This window comes from Oryctolagus cuniculus, chromosome 19 (assembly GCF_964237555.1).
Source record: "Oryctolagus cuniculus chromosome 19, mOryCun1.1, whole genome shotgun sequence".
Lineage (NCBI taxonomy): Eukaryota > Metazoa > Chordata > Mammalia > Lagomorpha > Leporidae > Oryctolagus > Oryctolagus cuniculus.
Window position 1 is genome coordinate 28,765,057 of NC_091450.1, and position 17,714 is coordinate 28,782,770.

The 17,714-nt window shown below is 49.2% G+C and overlaps 1 protein-coding gene across 29 annotated transcripts in view; it reads right to left on the bottom strand.

Annotated features, from left to right (window-relative positions):
* Positions 1–17,714, bottom strand: part of RBFOX1 (RNA binding fox-1 homolog 1) — a 2,206,955-nt gene that overhangs the window by 390,547 nt on the left and 1,798,694 nt on the right. For 2 of the 29 annotated variants that reach the window (XM_070063971.1, XM_051847813.2), the window contains exon 1: positions 8,615–9,224. The exons of 22 other annotated variants lie outside the window; for them this stretch is intronic. In XM_070063971.1, the coding sequence (XP_069920072.1) occupies positions 8,615–8,758 (144 nt within the window). In that variant the 5' untranslated portion in view covers positions 8,759–9,224. Of the gene's footprint in view, positions 1–8,614; positions 9,236–17,714 lie in introns of those variants that run through there. 5 more of the 29 variants (XM_070063964.1, XM_070063968.1, XM_051847795.2 and 2 more) reach the window with 5 other exon arrangements.

Here is a 17,714-nt window from a genome sequence, read left to right on the forward strand (position 1 = left end):
AGTGAACCAATGGATGGAAGGTCTTTCTCTCTGTCTCTCCCTCTCTCTGTCTTTAACTCTCCCTTAAATAAATGAATAATTAAAAAAAAGGCTCATTAAGGCTAAATCTTTTGGGGCCAGTGCAGTGGCACAGTAGGTTAATCCTCCACCTGCAGCATCAGCATCCCATATGGGTGCCGGTTCTAGTCCTGGCTGCTCCACTTCCATTCCAGCTCTCCGCTGTAGCCTGAAGATGGCCCAAGTCCTTGGGTACCTGCACCTGCACGGGAGACCAAGAAGAAGCACCTGGCTCCTGGCTTCGGATCAGCGCAGCTCCGACTGTTGCAGCCATTTGGGGAGTGAACCAACGGAAGGAAGACCTTTCTCTGTCTCTCCCTCTCACTGTCTGTAACTCTACCTCTCAAATAAATAAATAAAATTAAAAAAAAAAAGACTAAAGCTTTCATGCATTTGCTCACCGGTCCTGGGGAACCTGAGGCCCTTCAGTCCCGTGGCTGCCTGTATTCTGTCCCACGGCTACCAGGGGAAGAAGTCACTGCATCCCTGGGACACACAGGAACCTTCTGCATACTTTCCATTCTTCCTGTGATTCCTCATTCTGATTCTGTGTGTGTTTAAACACAGAATAAAGAAGAGGACTGACCGCTCCTCAGCTCCAGCTCGGCTGAGTGTTAAGACCGTGGCAGCAGGGGCAAATGGTTGTGGCGCAAAGGTTAAGCCACCTCCTGCAATGCTGACATCCCAGATGGGCAATGGTTTGAACCCCAATTGCTCTATTTCCAATCCAGCTTCCTGTTAATGTGCCGGGGAAGGCAGAGGAAGGTGACCCAAGTGTTTGGGCCCTTGCCCAAACATAGGAAACCCCAATGGAGTTCTGGGCTCCTGGCTTCCACCTGGCCCAGCCTGCCCATTGCTACCCTTTGGGGAATGAACCAGTAGATGGAAGAGGATGACCTATCTCTCTCTCTACTCCCTTTCAAATAAAAAGAAATAATAATAATAAAAAAAAACCACTACAGCAGTGGACCCCATCCCTTCGCCAGCCCCACCCTCTCCAAGCCCTCCCCAGGATGTAGACCTGAGCTAGAAAGCTCTTCCCTTTGCTGTGCCCTCTGGCTGCTTCCCTGGTGGAGAGAGGAGCAGAGACAGAAGGAAGTTACAGTCTTGCCAGACAATTCCAGGCCCGCAAGGTGGAGCAGTCCAAGGAAATCCAGTGGGCCAGGCCTATGTTTTCCAAAGTGTAGCACTGCACGGATGATACTCCATGATTAAGGGAATTCACAGTTCTTAAAAATTATTTACTTATTCAAGGACCAGCGTTGTGGCACAATGGGTTAAGCCTGCAGTGCCAGCATCCCATAGGGGCAGGGGTTCGAGTCCTGGCTGCTCCACTTCTGATTCAGCCCCCTGCTAATGTGCCTGGGAAAGCAGCAGAGGATGGCCCAAAGCTTGGGCTCCTGCATCCCCATGCGAGATCTGGAAGAGGCTTCTGGCTTCAGCCAGGCCCAGCCCCAGCTGTTGTGGGCAACTGAGGAGTGAACCAGCAGACGGGAGATTTCTCTCTCTCTGTCTACCCCTCAAAACCAACTCTGACTTTCAAGCAAATACATAACTCTATAAAAATTACTTATTTATCTGAAAGAGAGACAGATACAGAGATCTTCCATCTGCTGATTCACTTCCCAGTTGCCTGCAACAGCTGGGGCTGGGCCAGGCTGAAGTTAGGAGCTGGGAATCCATTAGCAGAGACCTAAGTACTTCAGCCCTCATCCGCTGCCTCACAGGGTGCACACAGCAGGAAGTCGGAATTGGAAGCAGAGCCTGGACCCAAACTTAGGCACACTAATAAGGCTGTGATCACCACTGATTAACACCTTATCAAAACCCTCTTCCCAGCTCCACGGTTCCACTCGGCCCTTGGGTTTCTGGATGACTTTGCCAGGGTTTTTCCCATTTGCTCACAGGGAATTCCTTTTCACCGTCTCTCTTTCATGTCCCCCATATTTCAGGATGGCCCCCAAGCAGGTGAGAAAACCCATACTCCATCCAGGTGAGACCCAAGGCCACCTCGTAGAGCCTCCATCCATCTCTGAGCCTCGCATATCCTGTGGTCTCAAACCCCGGACGCATGTACTTGCTCTTCCTCACTCTTAGACCACTTTCCTTAACCCTTCCTAAGCCGAATGCACCCTGAACCTGCAGTCAGGAAAACGGTGAAGTCGTTTCTGAGACCTGCTTGGTTCCAGCCGACCCGCTCAGCCCATCACTCCCTCCTCTTAGTGTCTCATACAGAGCTCCTTCTGACGTGAGAAGCACCTGGACTGCTCTCCCTCTGCAAATGCATCCTTCCTTTATGGGAATCTCAGCTCCTGGGTGGTGGCGGGGACCTTTCCATACTTGCTGGAAGCAGCGTGTGCAAGGCCAAGGGAAAGCATGAGCAAAGGACTGAGTGAGGAGTTACACTTGGGTAAGAATGAGCGGCGAGCACTGCCTCGCCTCGCTCAAACGTTTCTCAAGGTCCCAGCGCTCTCATTCATTCACTGCTCCTTTTAAAAAACTACACAACCACCATCCATGTCCGGATTTATTCCAGGGATTGTGGGTAGGAGGAAGAAACAGAATGGAGAGGTCCCTGCCTTCATGTAGCTCAGAATCACAGGCCAAGAACGGCACCAGCACCGCAGAAATGCTCTATACACTGTTAAACGCTTAACAAACAGAAGCAATGCAGATTTACAATACAGGGGATCCCAGGCGACCGAAAGGGGTCGGCTGCTGTTCCTTCTCAGCTGGGACCAATCGGCAAGACTGCAACACGCCGGGAATATCAGAAACAGCAGCTAAATCCCCATTCTCCAAACCCTCTCCCCAGCCAGGAGGTTCTAGCCAGAGTAGGGTCTTTCCCGTGCTATGCCAGACTCCAGGACTGATTCTGGGGTCCTCTGGAAAGCCCTCTCGCTGTGACACTTTGTCTCTGCAGGGGCAGCATTGGAATCCGCTGCTCATTTCTCCAGCTCCTCTGCACTCCGCATGGTGGAAGGGCCAGGGCCAGGGCCAGAGCCCTTCTGAGCCATTGTGCCTGGGAGCTGACCCTGTGTGACACAGTTCCTCTCCACAGAGCTGGAGCAGGCCGGCTGCATCGTGCTGACAGCCACAGGCTGATGCTCAGCCCTGCGGAGTCCTCCCTGCCAGCGCCCGGAAATGGGAAACTTTATTGATGAATAGAACTTTCTTTGTTTTTCTTAATTGAATTAAACAGCACGCTGGGACACCTCTCCCTGTCCATTAAAAAAGGTCTCTGCAGATGGGACAATTACACCCACGCTTGTCAGCTCTGCCTCGTTCACAGGACATGGCGTGCTCACCGCCCAGCCCCCTCAGGCGCAAACACACCAACCTGATTTTGTTTACAATGCTGCAATTTCTCTCTTTTCCAGGGGACTATTATTTGCTTGACAAACTACACTGCTTTTACCCAGCCAATATGAATAAACAAGCATTATGTTTCCTCTTGGGGCAGACAGCCTGGTTAAATGGATCAGAAAACCCTAAGAAAGACCATCTACCCCTCAGTCCGTCAGCTCCCGGACAATCACTCGAGAGCCAGCTATAAGGAACACAGATGGTGCCGAGCAGTCGGGACACGGGCTCTCTCCATCACACGGACACCGGCGTGGAATGGCGGGCCGAGCAGCCGCCTGGCGTGAGGTCTGGGTCTGTGGCTGAATAGATGCTCACAGCGCTCTCCAAAGAACGTTGGATTAAGCAGTCTTAAGGCAGAGAGAGACAGCCCAAGGAACCCCATAGTCACCAGGAGGGACCAGCATGGATGCCCCCAACACCTGCCCCTCCACAGGATCCTGGGAGAAGCACAGGAGAAATCCAGGCCACCTGAGCAGTGGGCCTTATTCAGCACCTAAGAGCCCAACCGTGTGTACCCTGGCTCGGTCATTCAGAGAGATCCCAGAAGCAAGGAAGACGAGTAATCGACCGATGTATGTCTCCAGGAAGACACAGAGGGGCCTGTCTTCTGCCAGTCAGCCACCTGGGCCTGGTAGGGTGCTCTTCCAGGCACTGCAATGCCTTTAAACAGTTCAGACGTGCAGATAATCTATTCTAATTCTCTTCTGCACTATTGACACTATTGACTACCCCCAATCCACGGTACCATCTCATCAATCAACACGGGCTTAAGCCAAGAGGAAAGAATGTGATCAAAGGCCATTTGGGCCCCTGTAAATCACACCTGGGTAATGCAAGGTGCGTACCTGCACCGAGAACTGACCTTTCCTTCACAGCCGTTATTGTGATGGCCTGCGTAAAGTTGCCCAAATGTGTGACTGCAGCCGGTGCCGGGGGCCAGCCTCCCTCCTTCCGCCTGGGAATGGGGCCCATCTTCCCAGGCGACTCCCTGCACCGAGAACCACCTTCTAATTAAAGACACAGAGGGCTGATATGCAGGTTTCAGTTCAATTGCTTTCGATCTGAAGATGTCCACGGTGAGCAATGGCTTCATTTACCAGGAATTACCCTTTGTACAGACCACTTCACTATTTAAAACAAACCACATGGATCATCATTAAGTGGGAAAAATGACCAATCTTCCGATATTGACAGTGGCATGGTCCACTTTAGAGGCCCTGTCCCTGCCCCCACCCTCCTCTGACAGCTTTAATGTGGACTTTAAGTATTTGACTTGTTTTTAAATTTAGGCTGATAAAAGGTTCTGAGTGCAGAGGACTTGACAGATGGGAAGCTTTCTTGGAACAGTACTGGGAGACACTGCTGGTGGTTTGGGAGCAGGAAAAGCTAAGTTAAAATGCTCCTGATCTTCCTGCAGGGAGCTGGGACTCTAGGAGGCACAGATCTGTACGCATCTGACTTGCAGCTGGCATCAGGAAACAGCCTGGTCACCTGCCTGTCACAGCCTCACCTTACCCTGCTGGGATGTTCTCCAGTTGGACCCCTGCTACTCCAGGTGGAAATAAAGCCTCTCTGGATTTTTGTACGGCATGAATGTGTGGTTCTTTTTTATTACTCTCTATGAGGAAAACCAATTAGGTTCTCTTGAGATGGAGCTCATAAGAAACCTCCCAGTTTGGAATCTGTATTTAGAATTTTCCCTGAAAGCCATAATGTTGCAATGGGTCTCCACTCTGGAACTCAGGGAAGGTTCCGGATTGGGGATGCATGAGTTTGCAGTTTAGTGTGTGAAGAAGATCTGTCATCCAACAAGACACAGAATCAAGCTATGCAATGAATCAGGAGGGGAGGCCGAAGCAGGCACTTTCCCTGGACAGCAAGATTGAAGTCAGCTGCTCCAGTGAGCACTTGTCTCTTCCATTTAAGAGCAGTCTACAGCCAGAGAATGCATGCTGTGTCCTAGAAGTGTGTGTGTGTGTGTGTGTCTGTCTGCATGCACACACATACACATAAACACATACACAGAGGTACATGTGGTGACATCACTGGGCTTGATATCCAGAGTCCAAAGGCCTATTCAACATTATCCCACCTTCCAGGTCCAAATCAGTAATATCTCATATGTTAAGAAAAAGAAAAAGGAACATAAAGCAAACTGTAAGTATAGGAAACACCTATCTCAAGGAAAGTTACTGAGAAACATAAATAAATGAACCCGAATAAGTCACACCACGTAGGCACCAAAGTTGCTTCCTGATCGGCAGAAATAAATAAGTTATTTGTGGCAAAAGGGCTATGTTGTTTTCTCCTGGTTGTTTAGACTAGACTCAGATGCTGAGACATCCCAATTGATTTTTGTTTTTATGAGCTGTCTTAAGGACAAATCCGGGAGAATTTAGGAAGAAAGGTTGGATGCTATGGCTGAAGCAAAGACAGCACATGACGGAGTAATTTTCCTGAGCTACTGGATAAGCAATGAGCATCCTAGGAAAATGCATCCAGGAAAATAGATTTCATGAAGACTCAGTAGCCCCTGATCAGTCTGTGTGTTCCTGAAATACAAGGATAAGTGTTTCCAAATAAGACCTCTGTGTTTCATTTTCTTATGTGATCGGCGATTTGAATGACAAAGACCTCAGAGAGATGCTTATTTCTAAATAATAACACAACAAAATGTTTGCAATTAAAGCATTATTCATCGAGCATGTTGCCCGATGCATCCATGTGATCAACTTTCAGAGTACAGACTTCCCCTCTGCTCATCAAAATGAGAGAGAGACCTAATAGCTATAGATGAAGCGCGGGTAAGTAAGATGCTGCTGATGTACGGGAAGAAGACACAGACTGTACCGGGAAGTGGTCTGTGGATACTGGAGTGAACTGTTTCCCACTCTTCATCAGCCAGTTTCTAGACTGCTGTATACAGCGACATGAGGCTTCTACATAAATGGTCATGACAGTGATGGTTAGGAGAGATGACCTCAAGGCACGCCTCTTCTCACCCCTTCAGGGGGAGTGAGAATCGCAGCAGCAAAGCTTGATTCTGCATAAACTGGGCACGCAGACATCTCTGCCTTCTTGTACTTCAGGCATTTAGGGAACTCAGGGAAAATCTTGACACCCAGACACGCAGGTACTCCTTTCAACATGGTGCCCCCCACCCCCGGCATCACAACAGGAACACCTCTAAGCACGCTAAGTCCTTGGGAGAAGCCCCTTTCTGAGCCTCCTTCCGTCTATCATCCAGGGAACACTGGATGCTGATTCAGTCACTTCTGCATATTTGTTACGGCTGCCAGCATCTCTCTGGAGATGGGGTGTCTTCCCTCGTGGGGGACCCTTCCTGCAAGGTGCCGAGAACCCCAGGGTTTAAATCCCACAGGCTTGTCCTTCATGTGGCAAGAAGTACCTCTCACTCAATGTCACTGTCCTTTTCCCTAAGTTGTGCCTAAATGAGCAAACCAATTTAATATGCTGGAAGGCAGAAATACAGATGTATTTAAAAACACACACACAAAGAAACTAAGAGAACACTGAATACCTATAGCAGTCTACTTGTTAGATAATGCTGTCCAAATTGATTAATAAATAACACGAAAGAAAGAGATGTAGGAGGCAAAGATCAACTCACATTCATAATTTGATTAAACCCAAGTGAGGCTTAGCATTTGTAGAAATCTCATTAGGATTCTCTTCTGGTGGGCAACTGGTATAAAACACACACACACACACACACACGAGTAAAGGCACAGAAATGGCAGAAGCAGATGAATCATATGATATGTTATCAATATACTCTTGGGAAATGTTTCTTGGCACGATGTCCTTAATGAGAAAGAGAATCAAACAACATTTAAAAGGATAAACCAATTTGTGGCTGATTTTTTTTAAAGGACTGTTTTCCAAGAGACTGGTAGCAAAAACTATGCCTGAGAAATATTTTCTGCAGACAATCAACTTGATAACAAATTACCCAAATGCTCAAAGGAGAAAGCTGACAAGCTCCGGATGCAGATCTTCTGCCGTCGCAAATTGGGACAGAGGGTCTTTGGGGGAGGAAGGCTCTCTCAACTCTGGCAAAGGGAGCTGTGTTCACACACACAGACGCACACACACACACATTAACATACGTTACTCCTAGAGTGTCTATGCAAAATCACACAAGATGACCACAATTATTGGTAACTCCTCTTGGAACGGAATGAGAGAATCTGAGAAGGGAAAGGATTTCCATCTGCCTGAGAAACCCTAGGAAAGCAGTGTTGATCCCTAGGCACAGCCCCCACCCAAGGGACCGTCATCCTGGCCTGTCATCCTACAAGGCAGGCATGCCTGCTCAGGGACCAAGTCAGGCACCAGCAGCCCCATTGCCAAAGGGGAAGAGGCAGATGCAAAAGAAGGTCCTAGGAAGCTCCCCAAGAAAGGAAGGGAGCATACGAAGGTTCTGAAATGTATACTGGGCAGATCACACACACACACACACACACACACACACACACACACTTCTCCAACAAGGCCACCGAGAGCGAGTGGAAGCTCTAGAAAACAAACACTAAAAAACCATACACACACACACGCATACACACAAACCGTCCTCATACTGCCACCCAAGATAGCATCCTAACCAGCTCACCTTCACCACAGCAGTGCCAGGGAGTTTGAAAGCAGACCCTGGGGCTGCCAAGAACCAGAAATCCAAACACTCTGATCCCATGCAGAGTGACTGGAGCACAGCACAAACTTAAGAAGCCAAAAAAAAAAAAAAAAAAAAATACTTCACACACACAAAGTACACACACACGGTATTTTCCCCACTCCCTATGAAACCAGATGAATTAAAACTAGAGGCACCGCGGGCTGCCACCGAGATCCCAACTCTGAGCATTCAAGGGTCTGCGCTCCGATCGCCACCGGGCGCCCCGGCAGGAGAAAGATACCAGCAAAGGGAAAAAAACAGACAGCTTTGCATTCCCAACTCTTGGTACCCAGGCTCAGAAACAGGCGTTGGCTGTGTTCAGACAGGTGCAGCGGCCGCCCTCCTCCCCTCCCATGCAGACACGGGAGACCCCTCCCCAGCGCCCTGTGAGTCCCACAGAAGCGCAGCCCAGCGGGCACGGGTCCCAGGGTCCCGGTGGCGGCGGAGCCCGGGCACAGCCTCCATGGCGGGCAGGGGCGCGCGCGCCCGCCTTACCTGCTGTAAGTACATAAAAGTCAAGGCACACGAGAGCTGGGGACACATGCCCACGCTGGGGAGAGCCACGCAGGTGGCCCCCGTCAGAGGGTGCTGCATCGTGTCTCGCTGGCGCCCGCCGACCTCGAGTGCCGACGCTCGCATGCAACCACGTTGCTCTTTGCCTGCTCGCTACAATTTTGTTACAATGTTTAATTTTGCTGATTATCTAAATCAAACACCGGTGGCTGCCTCCGTGTGTGTCTCTCTCTTCTCCCTCTCTCTCCCTCTCTCTCTCTTTCTTTCTCCCCCTCCCCCCACCGCACCCCGCCGGTCCCTCCTCCCTGGCTCTCCTCGCCTTCGGGTTTGCTGGAACCCAGCCTTCCTCTGGCTCCAACTAAAACACTTGTGAGGACCGGGAAAGTAGTTGGCTTCCTGCGGGGATCCGCCGCTTTTCCGGCTGGCGGGGCCTCCGTTTGGGTTCCCCCGAAAGGGGCAGGTGCCTCCCCACCCCAGCCACAGCCCCACGCCCCCGGGAAGGGGACTAGACCAAGAAAAGGCAACTTCTCCTCCTCAGACACGGAGAGGGGCAGAGGAGCCCTTCGTAATGTGGAATCCGAGCAGGGGGGAGGGGGAAGAAGCGAAAGGGGGGGTGGGTAGAGGATGAGGAGGGCGGAGAGGGGGAGAAGGGGAGGAGAGAGGGAGATTTCCACTCACTGAGACTCCTTCCGCGGCTGCTGCTGCTGGAGTCTTCTCATTTGTCAAATGGGTCCAGGGGCAGGGCAGGGTGTTCCCCACCCCCCTCCCGCTGGCTTTTTCTTTTCTTTTTTTTTTTTTTTAAGGACTCACCAAAATTCAAATTGTGCCTGCTAAAAATCTCCGCGGGGCGAGCGAGCGAGCGCCCCACCGCGCCTGCATCCCAGCGAGCGGAACAATCAGCGCCGATGGCCCAGCCGGGACCGGAGCCGGGGCTGTAGGTGGCGACTGGTCCGCCCGACTCCTTGGCAAATACACAGAGAAAAGGGATTCCCTCTCGCAAGGAGCTGGAAAGCAGGGCAGACGCGTTGGGCTGGGGGTGCGGGAGAGAAGGCGGCGTCCGCGCCCCCGGGCGGGCAGGCGGGCAGGCGGGCGGGGCGGCCCGGGCGGAGAGGAGCCCCGCGGCGTTGGGGGCGCAGCCTGCGCGCTCTGCGCCTCGCCGTGCTGAGCGGGCGGCCCCGAGCCCAGCCGTGCGCTAGGGAATCCGCCCAGGCTTTCGTGCAAAGCCAGCCTGTGGGACCCACGCTCTGGCGAATGCAAGGGGGCTTCTCTGGGTCCAGAATCCCCGCGCCTCTCAAATGATGAACGCGCAGGGAGTGGAAGTCCTTGTCTGATAAGAGACGACTCCATCGGCTGAAGCGAGCAAATTAGAACGGCGTCTTTTTTATTTTGTTTTATTTTTTAATTTCTGCTTGCCTGGCCAGCAGCTCCTCGGCCAAAATTAACATGCTGCTCTTGCAGGCGGATCTCCCCCTCCTCTTTATTTTATGAAGGAATAATTATTCATTAGATTTCTTTAGTCTTCATGCAAGAGAAAAGGATGTGACCTGCGAATCCAAAGGAAATATTAAGTGTCTAACTCGTCCTTGGTCCCCACAGGGGGGTTGGGGGGAAGGCACATTCTTGGTAGCAATAAAATCATGATGAGAACAGCAGCCCTGTTTTGTACATAGATTTTGACCGAGTGATTTTTTTTTTTATTCTCAGAGCAAGAGGTCAGCTGTTTGATCAGCCTGGGTTTTGGTTGCTGGATCCTTGAAAGAGGCTCCTGAATCGAGCCGTCAGCTGGCGAGGCACAACTCACTTTGCTTTCCCAAGAAAAGGAAATTAATTATTCCACAGCTCTTTTCTGTGTGTGTGCTGTTTTGAAATGTCATCAATAACTATACAGTCCTCACTACGCCAAACGGTAGGCCTCAACCAACCGATTTCTTTCTTCATCTCACCGTGTAGTAACCAGGCTCCAAGCACCCTGGGCCTCACACTTCCCATGGGCCACGGTAGCTAGTTTAACCCCTTAACCCCTAGCAATCCCCTAGCAAAAGTTGACAGGGAGATCCGGAGAACACAGGGTGTTTTCGTGCTGCTTTTCCAACCGGTGCGTGGCACGGATCAGCTCAAAAATGCCTGTCTCTGAAATCTCACTCATCAGGCAAGCTCTGCATTCCCGGGAAACCAAGTGCCTCATTCCTTCCTTATTTTCTCCTTCTCTTTTATTTACTTGCTTTGCAATTCACCAATCCAAAGACAAAGCCACTGGACAAAACACAAATGAGATAAAAGGCAAAGAGTCTGAGCCTCCTGAGCCTCTGGATTCCTTTCCGGTCCTTTCTTTCTGCCTTAAGAAATTTTCTGTACTGACAGGGGTGCTCCCTGCGTCCCTCATTTCTGTTATTTTTTTTCTCCTTTCTTTCTTGCTGGCACTGGAAAGGCCCACGAATGCCTCAAGAGGAGGACAGAATTTTCCCTTCAGCTCATTTTCATAAGAAACGTGATAAATAATACATGGCACTTTAATAAGACTTTATCTGAATGGTTTAATGAAAAACAAATACATTATGTAAGGAACCAATAACTGCTCTGGGCTGCACGGAGCCAAGGCGGGTTTTCCAGCGCCTTTCTCCCTGAAGTTGAAAACCCTCAGTGGTGATTGGATTCCAACAGACCCGTCTTGCAATAATGGCTCAGACTCTCCCATAAACTCAAGTCTCCAGAGGTAGGCACATTGGAAGTCACTAAAGTAGAACAATGGAGTGAAGATCTCCCACATTCCACGTTAAATTTTTTCAGAGTGCAAGCTCTGTACTCTGGACAGGTGCTGCCCCAACTTCCCTTCACAAGTGCACACAACGCGATCACACGCAGAAGTGAGCGCACTCACTACAAACACCACAGCCACACAAAGGGGAGATTTTACTGTCAGGGACATCGGTAGACATGAATCAAGAACACACCATCTAACGACCCCAACTCAAACTGCCACACCACACCTGCAACCATTGCTCAGTGGACGACAAGGCTGCACCAGCCCTTTTAGGCAGCATCTGGAGCTCGGAATTTGAATTGCCTCTCAACAGACTGGGAAAGAGCCACCGCGGTGCCACAGAAACACTCTTGTACATCAATGAACCGGGGAAGTGGGGGAAAGGAAACCTCTTGTCTCCTTGTCTCTCTGACAAAGACTCCCTGGGTACTCACTATTGCTGAGGGTAGACACTGCATGCTCACTCACGGGCCAGCTGCCTGCCATTTAGCTACAAGGGTCTCTCATTGACTAGTTATCCACACCCTGTAGGAAGCCACAAGACTGCATAATAGGAGAAAGGAATGAGTCCATCTGCCAGTGAACCTTCCTAAGGCGGAAGGCAACTGCCCAACTTCCAATTGGACCCACACAACAGTATTCGTAAATTTCTCCTCCCCACTCCCACCACTGCCAGCTATTTAAGAGAAGCGAAGAACTCTTTCTTCTTTACTCTTTCTTTCTTACAATGTCCTAAGGCTGTCAGTAAAGCAGACATGTCACTAGATGTCATTAGGAATACTTTTTATAGGAGTTGCCATACAGCCGAGCAGGAGAGACTCCAGTTAGGAAGAAGGACTTCTGGATCTCGGGTATGATTACGAAGGCTGTGTTAGCTCCGTGGCAGTGCCAATGTGGTTCTCAGGAGTATTATATTCTCACCTCCAGATGTGAACAGGGCAACTGCCTGGTCTCAATGTTCAGCAAAGTCCGAAGGCAGTATCTTCAGGAAAGTTTATTATTTATGATCTCTATCACAAGCACTTAGGCTCACTTACTCATCCAAACACTTGACTATTTAGGAAGCACTGGCTTCATAGCAGGTTCTGTCCTAGTCCCTTAGGCTGTATCAGCAGAGGAAGACAAAGATCTCTGACATCACATAATTTACACAGGGGAGGGGCCCCAGAAGACAAATCATAAGGACGAGAGATAAGTAAACTCTAACGGAAGGAGAGAGCACTGTGGAAAACAACAAGCAGGTTAGGACCAGGAAATGAGAGAACGCAGGGGTGGGCAGGTTGTAATAATCACTATCTAATAAGTGTGCTGGTGCTGGAAAACACAGCTTCAGTTTCCAAAGAGACCCTTTGCCTGCTCCTGTCCATCACTAAGCCTCAGATTCGTCTAACAACTGAATCCCGGGGTTCTCTTGGGTCCTTTAGCAGGGCGATGTTTAGTGATGAAAAGAATGGAAAGATTCTCACCTGCAGCTTTGATCAGTGGACGTGCAAGGTTTAATACAATTTCTGACCTAGAGTCAACACTCGGGAAATACTGGATCACTGATGGATGGATAGATGGCTGGCTGGATGGTTACAATAGCAATTTTGCTTTCTCCCTCTGCTCAGGGAATGCAAGTATCCCTCGATTGTTTTGTTTTGTGTCTATGAAGTGGCCCTTTGTCCTCCAGGATGAGTTCCTAGCTCTGGCTGGTCCTTCTTGGCTATCTTGCAGACACCGTTCTCCAGGCAAAAGCACGCTCACTGCACAGCATGGAGGGCTGAGGACTCGGCCATGCTCACACGCGCATAGCGTGCCTCCTTCAGAGCAAGGGGTTGTGTCTCAAACTGGAGCAGTTGCAGGCAAACAGGTATAATCGCCGTGTATGCGATAATGGGAAGAGGCTAGAGATTGGCCCCTGCTTCTGGGAGAAGGACCCTCATGCTCCTCTAGCATCTAGGCTGGGTGTGGGCTGTGAGTGAGCCCAGAATTAAAAATATGCCATGCTTGCAAGAGCAAGAAACCAAGTGCAGGCAGTACCCAGTTCACAAGTAGCTCCCACTATAAAAATTGCTCCCAAAATTAGATTGGTCGTTTAGAACAGTTCCTGCCTGTCATCTTTTTGCCCACTGACATGAACTAATAAACAAAAATCAGCCAATTAAGTAAATTAAATGTCCACCAATGGTATCTAGAAGAGATGTGGCTAAGGAGAAACAGGTCATCTCAGATGTGGGTGGTAAGGGTTAAAAGCAGGTTGGTCCTAACCATGGCATTTACGGCACTCACTTGCAAAATTTAAAATACGATGAAAGAAATAAGTTCCAGGGTTTCCCAGAACTTGCTGTTTTACAAATATCTAAAAAAAAAAATCACAGTTCTGACAAAACGCTAAAAAGAGTTTACAACAATCTTAACAAACTGCTTCTAATCGTCACAGGAAAAGAAAAGCACAATGAAATGCACACTGTATGATGACCACGAAGAGAGGAGCTGGTAGGCGCCTGACCAAGGAGACAAAGTGGAAATGCACACTGCCTGCTTTGACCAGTTCACTCTGAATACGTGGCAAAACACTAAACTGTTCCCTAAAAGATGTGCAAGTATTGCATGTTAATAAAAAACAAATTAAAGTTTAAGTAATAATTAAAAATAGGTCAACACAGTACTTCTAATTCTTTAGCTGCTGCTAAGATAATTATTCTTTCCCAGTGAGTTACCCAACTTGCACTGTTCTATTATGAGTTTTTTTTTTTTAAGATTTATTTTATTTGAAAGGCAGAATTTCAGAGAGAGAAGGGGAAAGACAGAGAGACGTCTTCCATTTGCTAGTTCACTCCCCGAATGGCTGCAACAGTCAGAGCTGGGCCAGTCAGAAGCCAGGAGCCAGAACCTTCTTCTGGATGTCTCACAAGGTTGCAGGGGCCCAAGCACGTGGGCCGTCCTCCACTGCTTTCCCAGCTGCATTAGCAGGGAGCTGGATCGGAACTGGAACAGCCAGGACTCGAACCGGTAGCCAGATGGGATGCCAGCATTGCAGATGGCAGCTTTACCTGTTAAACCACAGCGCCAGCCCGCAGCATGGCAGTTTTTAAAGTATAAAAACATCGTCTGAAGTTAATAAGTTACTATTATTTTAAGCTTCAGTATGCTTAGTGGTTCAGATGCCAGCTCTGACACCTACAGTCCACGTCAGCATGCCTGGGTTCAAGTCCTGGCTCTGCCACCTTATTCCAGCTTCCTGCTAATATACACCCTGGAAGGCAACGGGTATTGGTTCAAGTACTTAGCTCCCTGCCACCCATGTAGGAGGCCTGAATGGACCCCTGGCTCCTGCCTTTGGCCTGGCCTAGGCCCAGCTGTTGCAGATATTTGGAGAGTGAACTGGCAGAGGTGAACTCTCTCTCTCTCTGCTTCTTAAATTCATTTTAAAAATAATAAAGTAAAGGAAGCCAGTGTTATGGCACAGTGGGTTAAACCTCTGCTTGCTGTGTGCCAGCCCATATCGGAGCTTTGCTTTGTGTCCCTGCTGCTCCACTTCTGATTGCTCCCTCTAACGCGCCTAGAAAGGCAGTGAAGGATGGCCAAGGTCTGGGGTCAGAACCAGCAGATGGACGACCTCGCCATCTCTCTCCTTCTCCCTGTAACTCTGGCTTCCAAATAAAGGAAATAAATCTGGGGAAAAATTTTTAAAAAGAGGGGCCAGCATTTGTGGCATAGTGGATAAAGATTCTACCTGTAGTACTGGCATCCTGTATGGGTTCTGGTTCATGTCCCAGTGGCTCCACTTCCAAGTCACCTCACTGCTAATGGCCAAGGGAAAGCAGAAGAGAGCCCAAGCACTTGGCCCCCTGCCACCCATGTGGGAGACCCAGAAGAAGCTCCTGGCTCCTAGTTTGGACTGGCACAGTCCTGATTCTTATAACCATTTAGCCATTTGTGGAAGATCCCCCCCTACCCCGAAACTGATTTTCAAATAAATAAATAAATCTTTAAAAAAATAGGGGGTTCTCTATGTATTCCCTTGGAGAAAACCTTAAAGAAAGATCTCTAAGATGTTCAGAATATATAAAATAAAATTTCAGATGTGGGGTCAGCGCTGTGGCATAGTAAGTTAAGCCTCTACCTGTAGTGCCAGCATTCCATACGGGCGCCAGCTCAAGTCCCAGCTACTCTACTTCCCATCCAGCTCCTTGTTAATGTGCCTGGGAAAGCAGTAGAAGATGGCCCAAGTGCTTGGGCTCCTGCACTCACGTGTGAGACCTAGAAGAAGCTCCTGGCTACTGGCTTTGGATTGGCATAGCTCTAGCTGTTGTGGCCATGTAAGTAGAACCAGTGGATGGAAAACCTCTCTCTGTCCCTCCCTCTCTCTGTCTGTAACTCTGCCTCTGAAATAAATACATCTTTTAAAAAATTTCAAATGTGAAAGTGAAATCAGAATAAGCCAAACCAACAACAAAACCCCAGAACTGGGGCTGGCATTAAGCAAAGCAGTAAAGCCTCTGCCTACAACAATGGTATCCCATATGGGCACCAGTTCATGTCCCTGCTGCTCTACTTCCAATCCAGCTCTCTGATAATGGTCTGAGAAAAGCAACAGAAGATACTCCAAGCGTCAGGGCCCCCTGCTACCCATGTGGGAGACCCAAAAGAGGCTCCTGGCTCCTGGGTTCAGCCTGGCCCAGCCCAGGCTATTGTGGCCATCTGGGGAATGAACCAGTGGATGGAAGAGTGCTCGCTTGCTCGCTCACTTGTTCTCTTTTACTCTCTCTCCCTCTTTCCTTCTCTCTCAATCTCTCTTTGTAGATATTTCAAATAAACAAATCTTTAAAAATATTGTAGAATCTCTTGATGTATATGTGTGTATAGAAGTACACATAGGCATGTAGCACAGTAGCTGTCTCCCTCCCCTTACCTCTGGCTACACTCCCCCCTTCATCCTGCCCCTGCCCCAAGCAATGGTTGCCTTGCGCGCACTGATGATGGCTCCACCGACAGCAAGCTTGGGGCAGCAGATCTCTGAGCTCCAACGGGGTCTTCCCAACTGTGTGGGGCTGCTAAGTGCCGGTCAGCAGGGTGTCTGCATCAGCTTCTGTGCACACCTGCCCTAGCTGGATATTCAAGGGTGGACAGATATAGGAGACTAAGGCAGAGAGGGAACGGACACCCAGCCAGGGTTTTCCTTCTCCCTGAATCCCTGCAAGAAGAAGAACAGACCTGCTCCCAGCTACCTCCCAGGCAATGCCACAAGTCTCTATAGCAGAAGAAAGGCTCTGAGAATGGCCACGTGGCCCACATCTATGGCCAGGGGCAGGTGAGCAAGCCCACTTCGCACAAGGAATAGGTTTAGCCCGATGCTTCCTGCTCAGAAGACCTGTGAACATGCCCATGTGCGTGGACCACTCTAAGCCTGGATGTCTTCACCAGCACCACGGTGCTAATAACAGCTCACTCACAGAGTAGTGATGATTCTCGGAATTCTCGCCCCTCACCCTGCAATCCCTGGACTATTACAATAAAGGTTTCAAAAGAGCAGAGGGATTGCATGAAATTAACAACTTTTAAATTTTGTTCCAAGTTAGTACATTCATACACATGCACACACAAACTCATGCGCACCATCTGCTATCATCATCATTTCAGAAAGGAAAGGGCATTTTACACCAAAAAGTAAAAAAAAAAAAAAAAAAGTAAGAAGGACATAATCTCAAAATAAAGGACAGTCCTTCAAATTGATTAAATTTAGGTCTATTAAAATTTTCAGTAAATTGCCCTTAATTTTCTCATTTAGCTGCAGTCTGTTGAAAATGTCATTACGGAATCAGATGAGTCTGTGGATCAGCATTTGGGAACCACGGAGATAATGAATGTAAAGTGCCTCTTTGCACAGGCAACGGCACACAAAGAATCCTCGGCACACGCTGGCCATGGAGGGGGTGCTGAACGCAGGTAACAGCTATACATACGCATTTGGCCCAAGTCACTACCCTCTTCACCCCGACAGGCTCCCAGCAGCCAAACAACTCAGCTCCTTCTCACCTCGGAGGTCCCTGAATCACAAGCAACACGCCTTCCAGATAGGACCGGCTTAGTAAAAGTCAGGTGAATTCAATTCTTTGGATCCCGAGGTTACTGCCTTCCCTCGAGGGCACCTGAACTATGGGATCTGATGGGGATAGGGGACTCTCTGGTTCATACAAGTAGGAGTGCATGCAGCAAACCATACAAGGGTACTTTAAACAGTTCATGGGAAATGAAATGAAAAGATTAATTTCAGGGGCCGGCATTGGGGCAAAGTAGGTAAAGCTGCCACCTGTGATGCTGGAATCTTGTAATGGG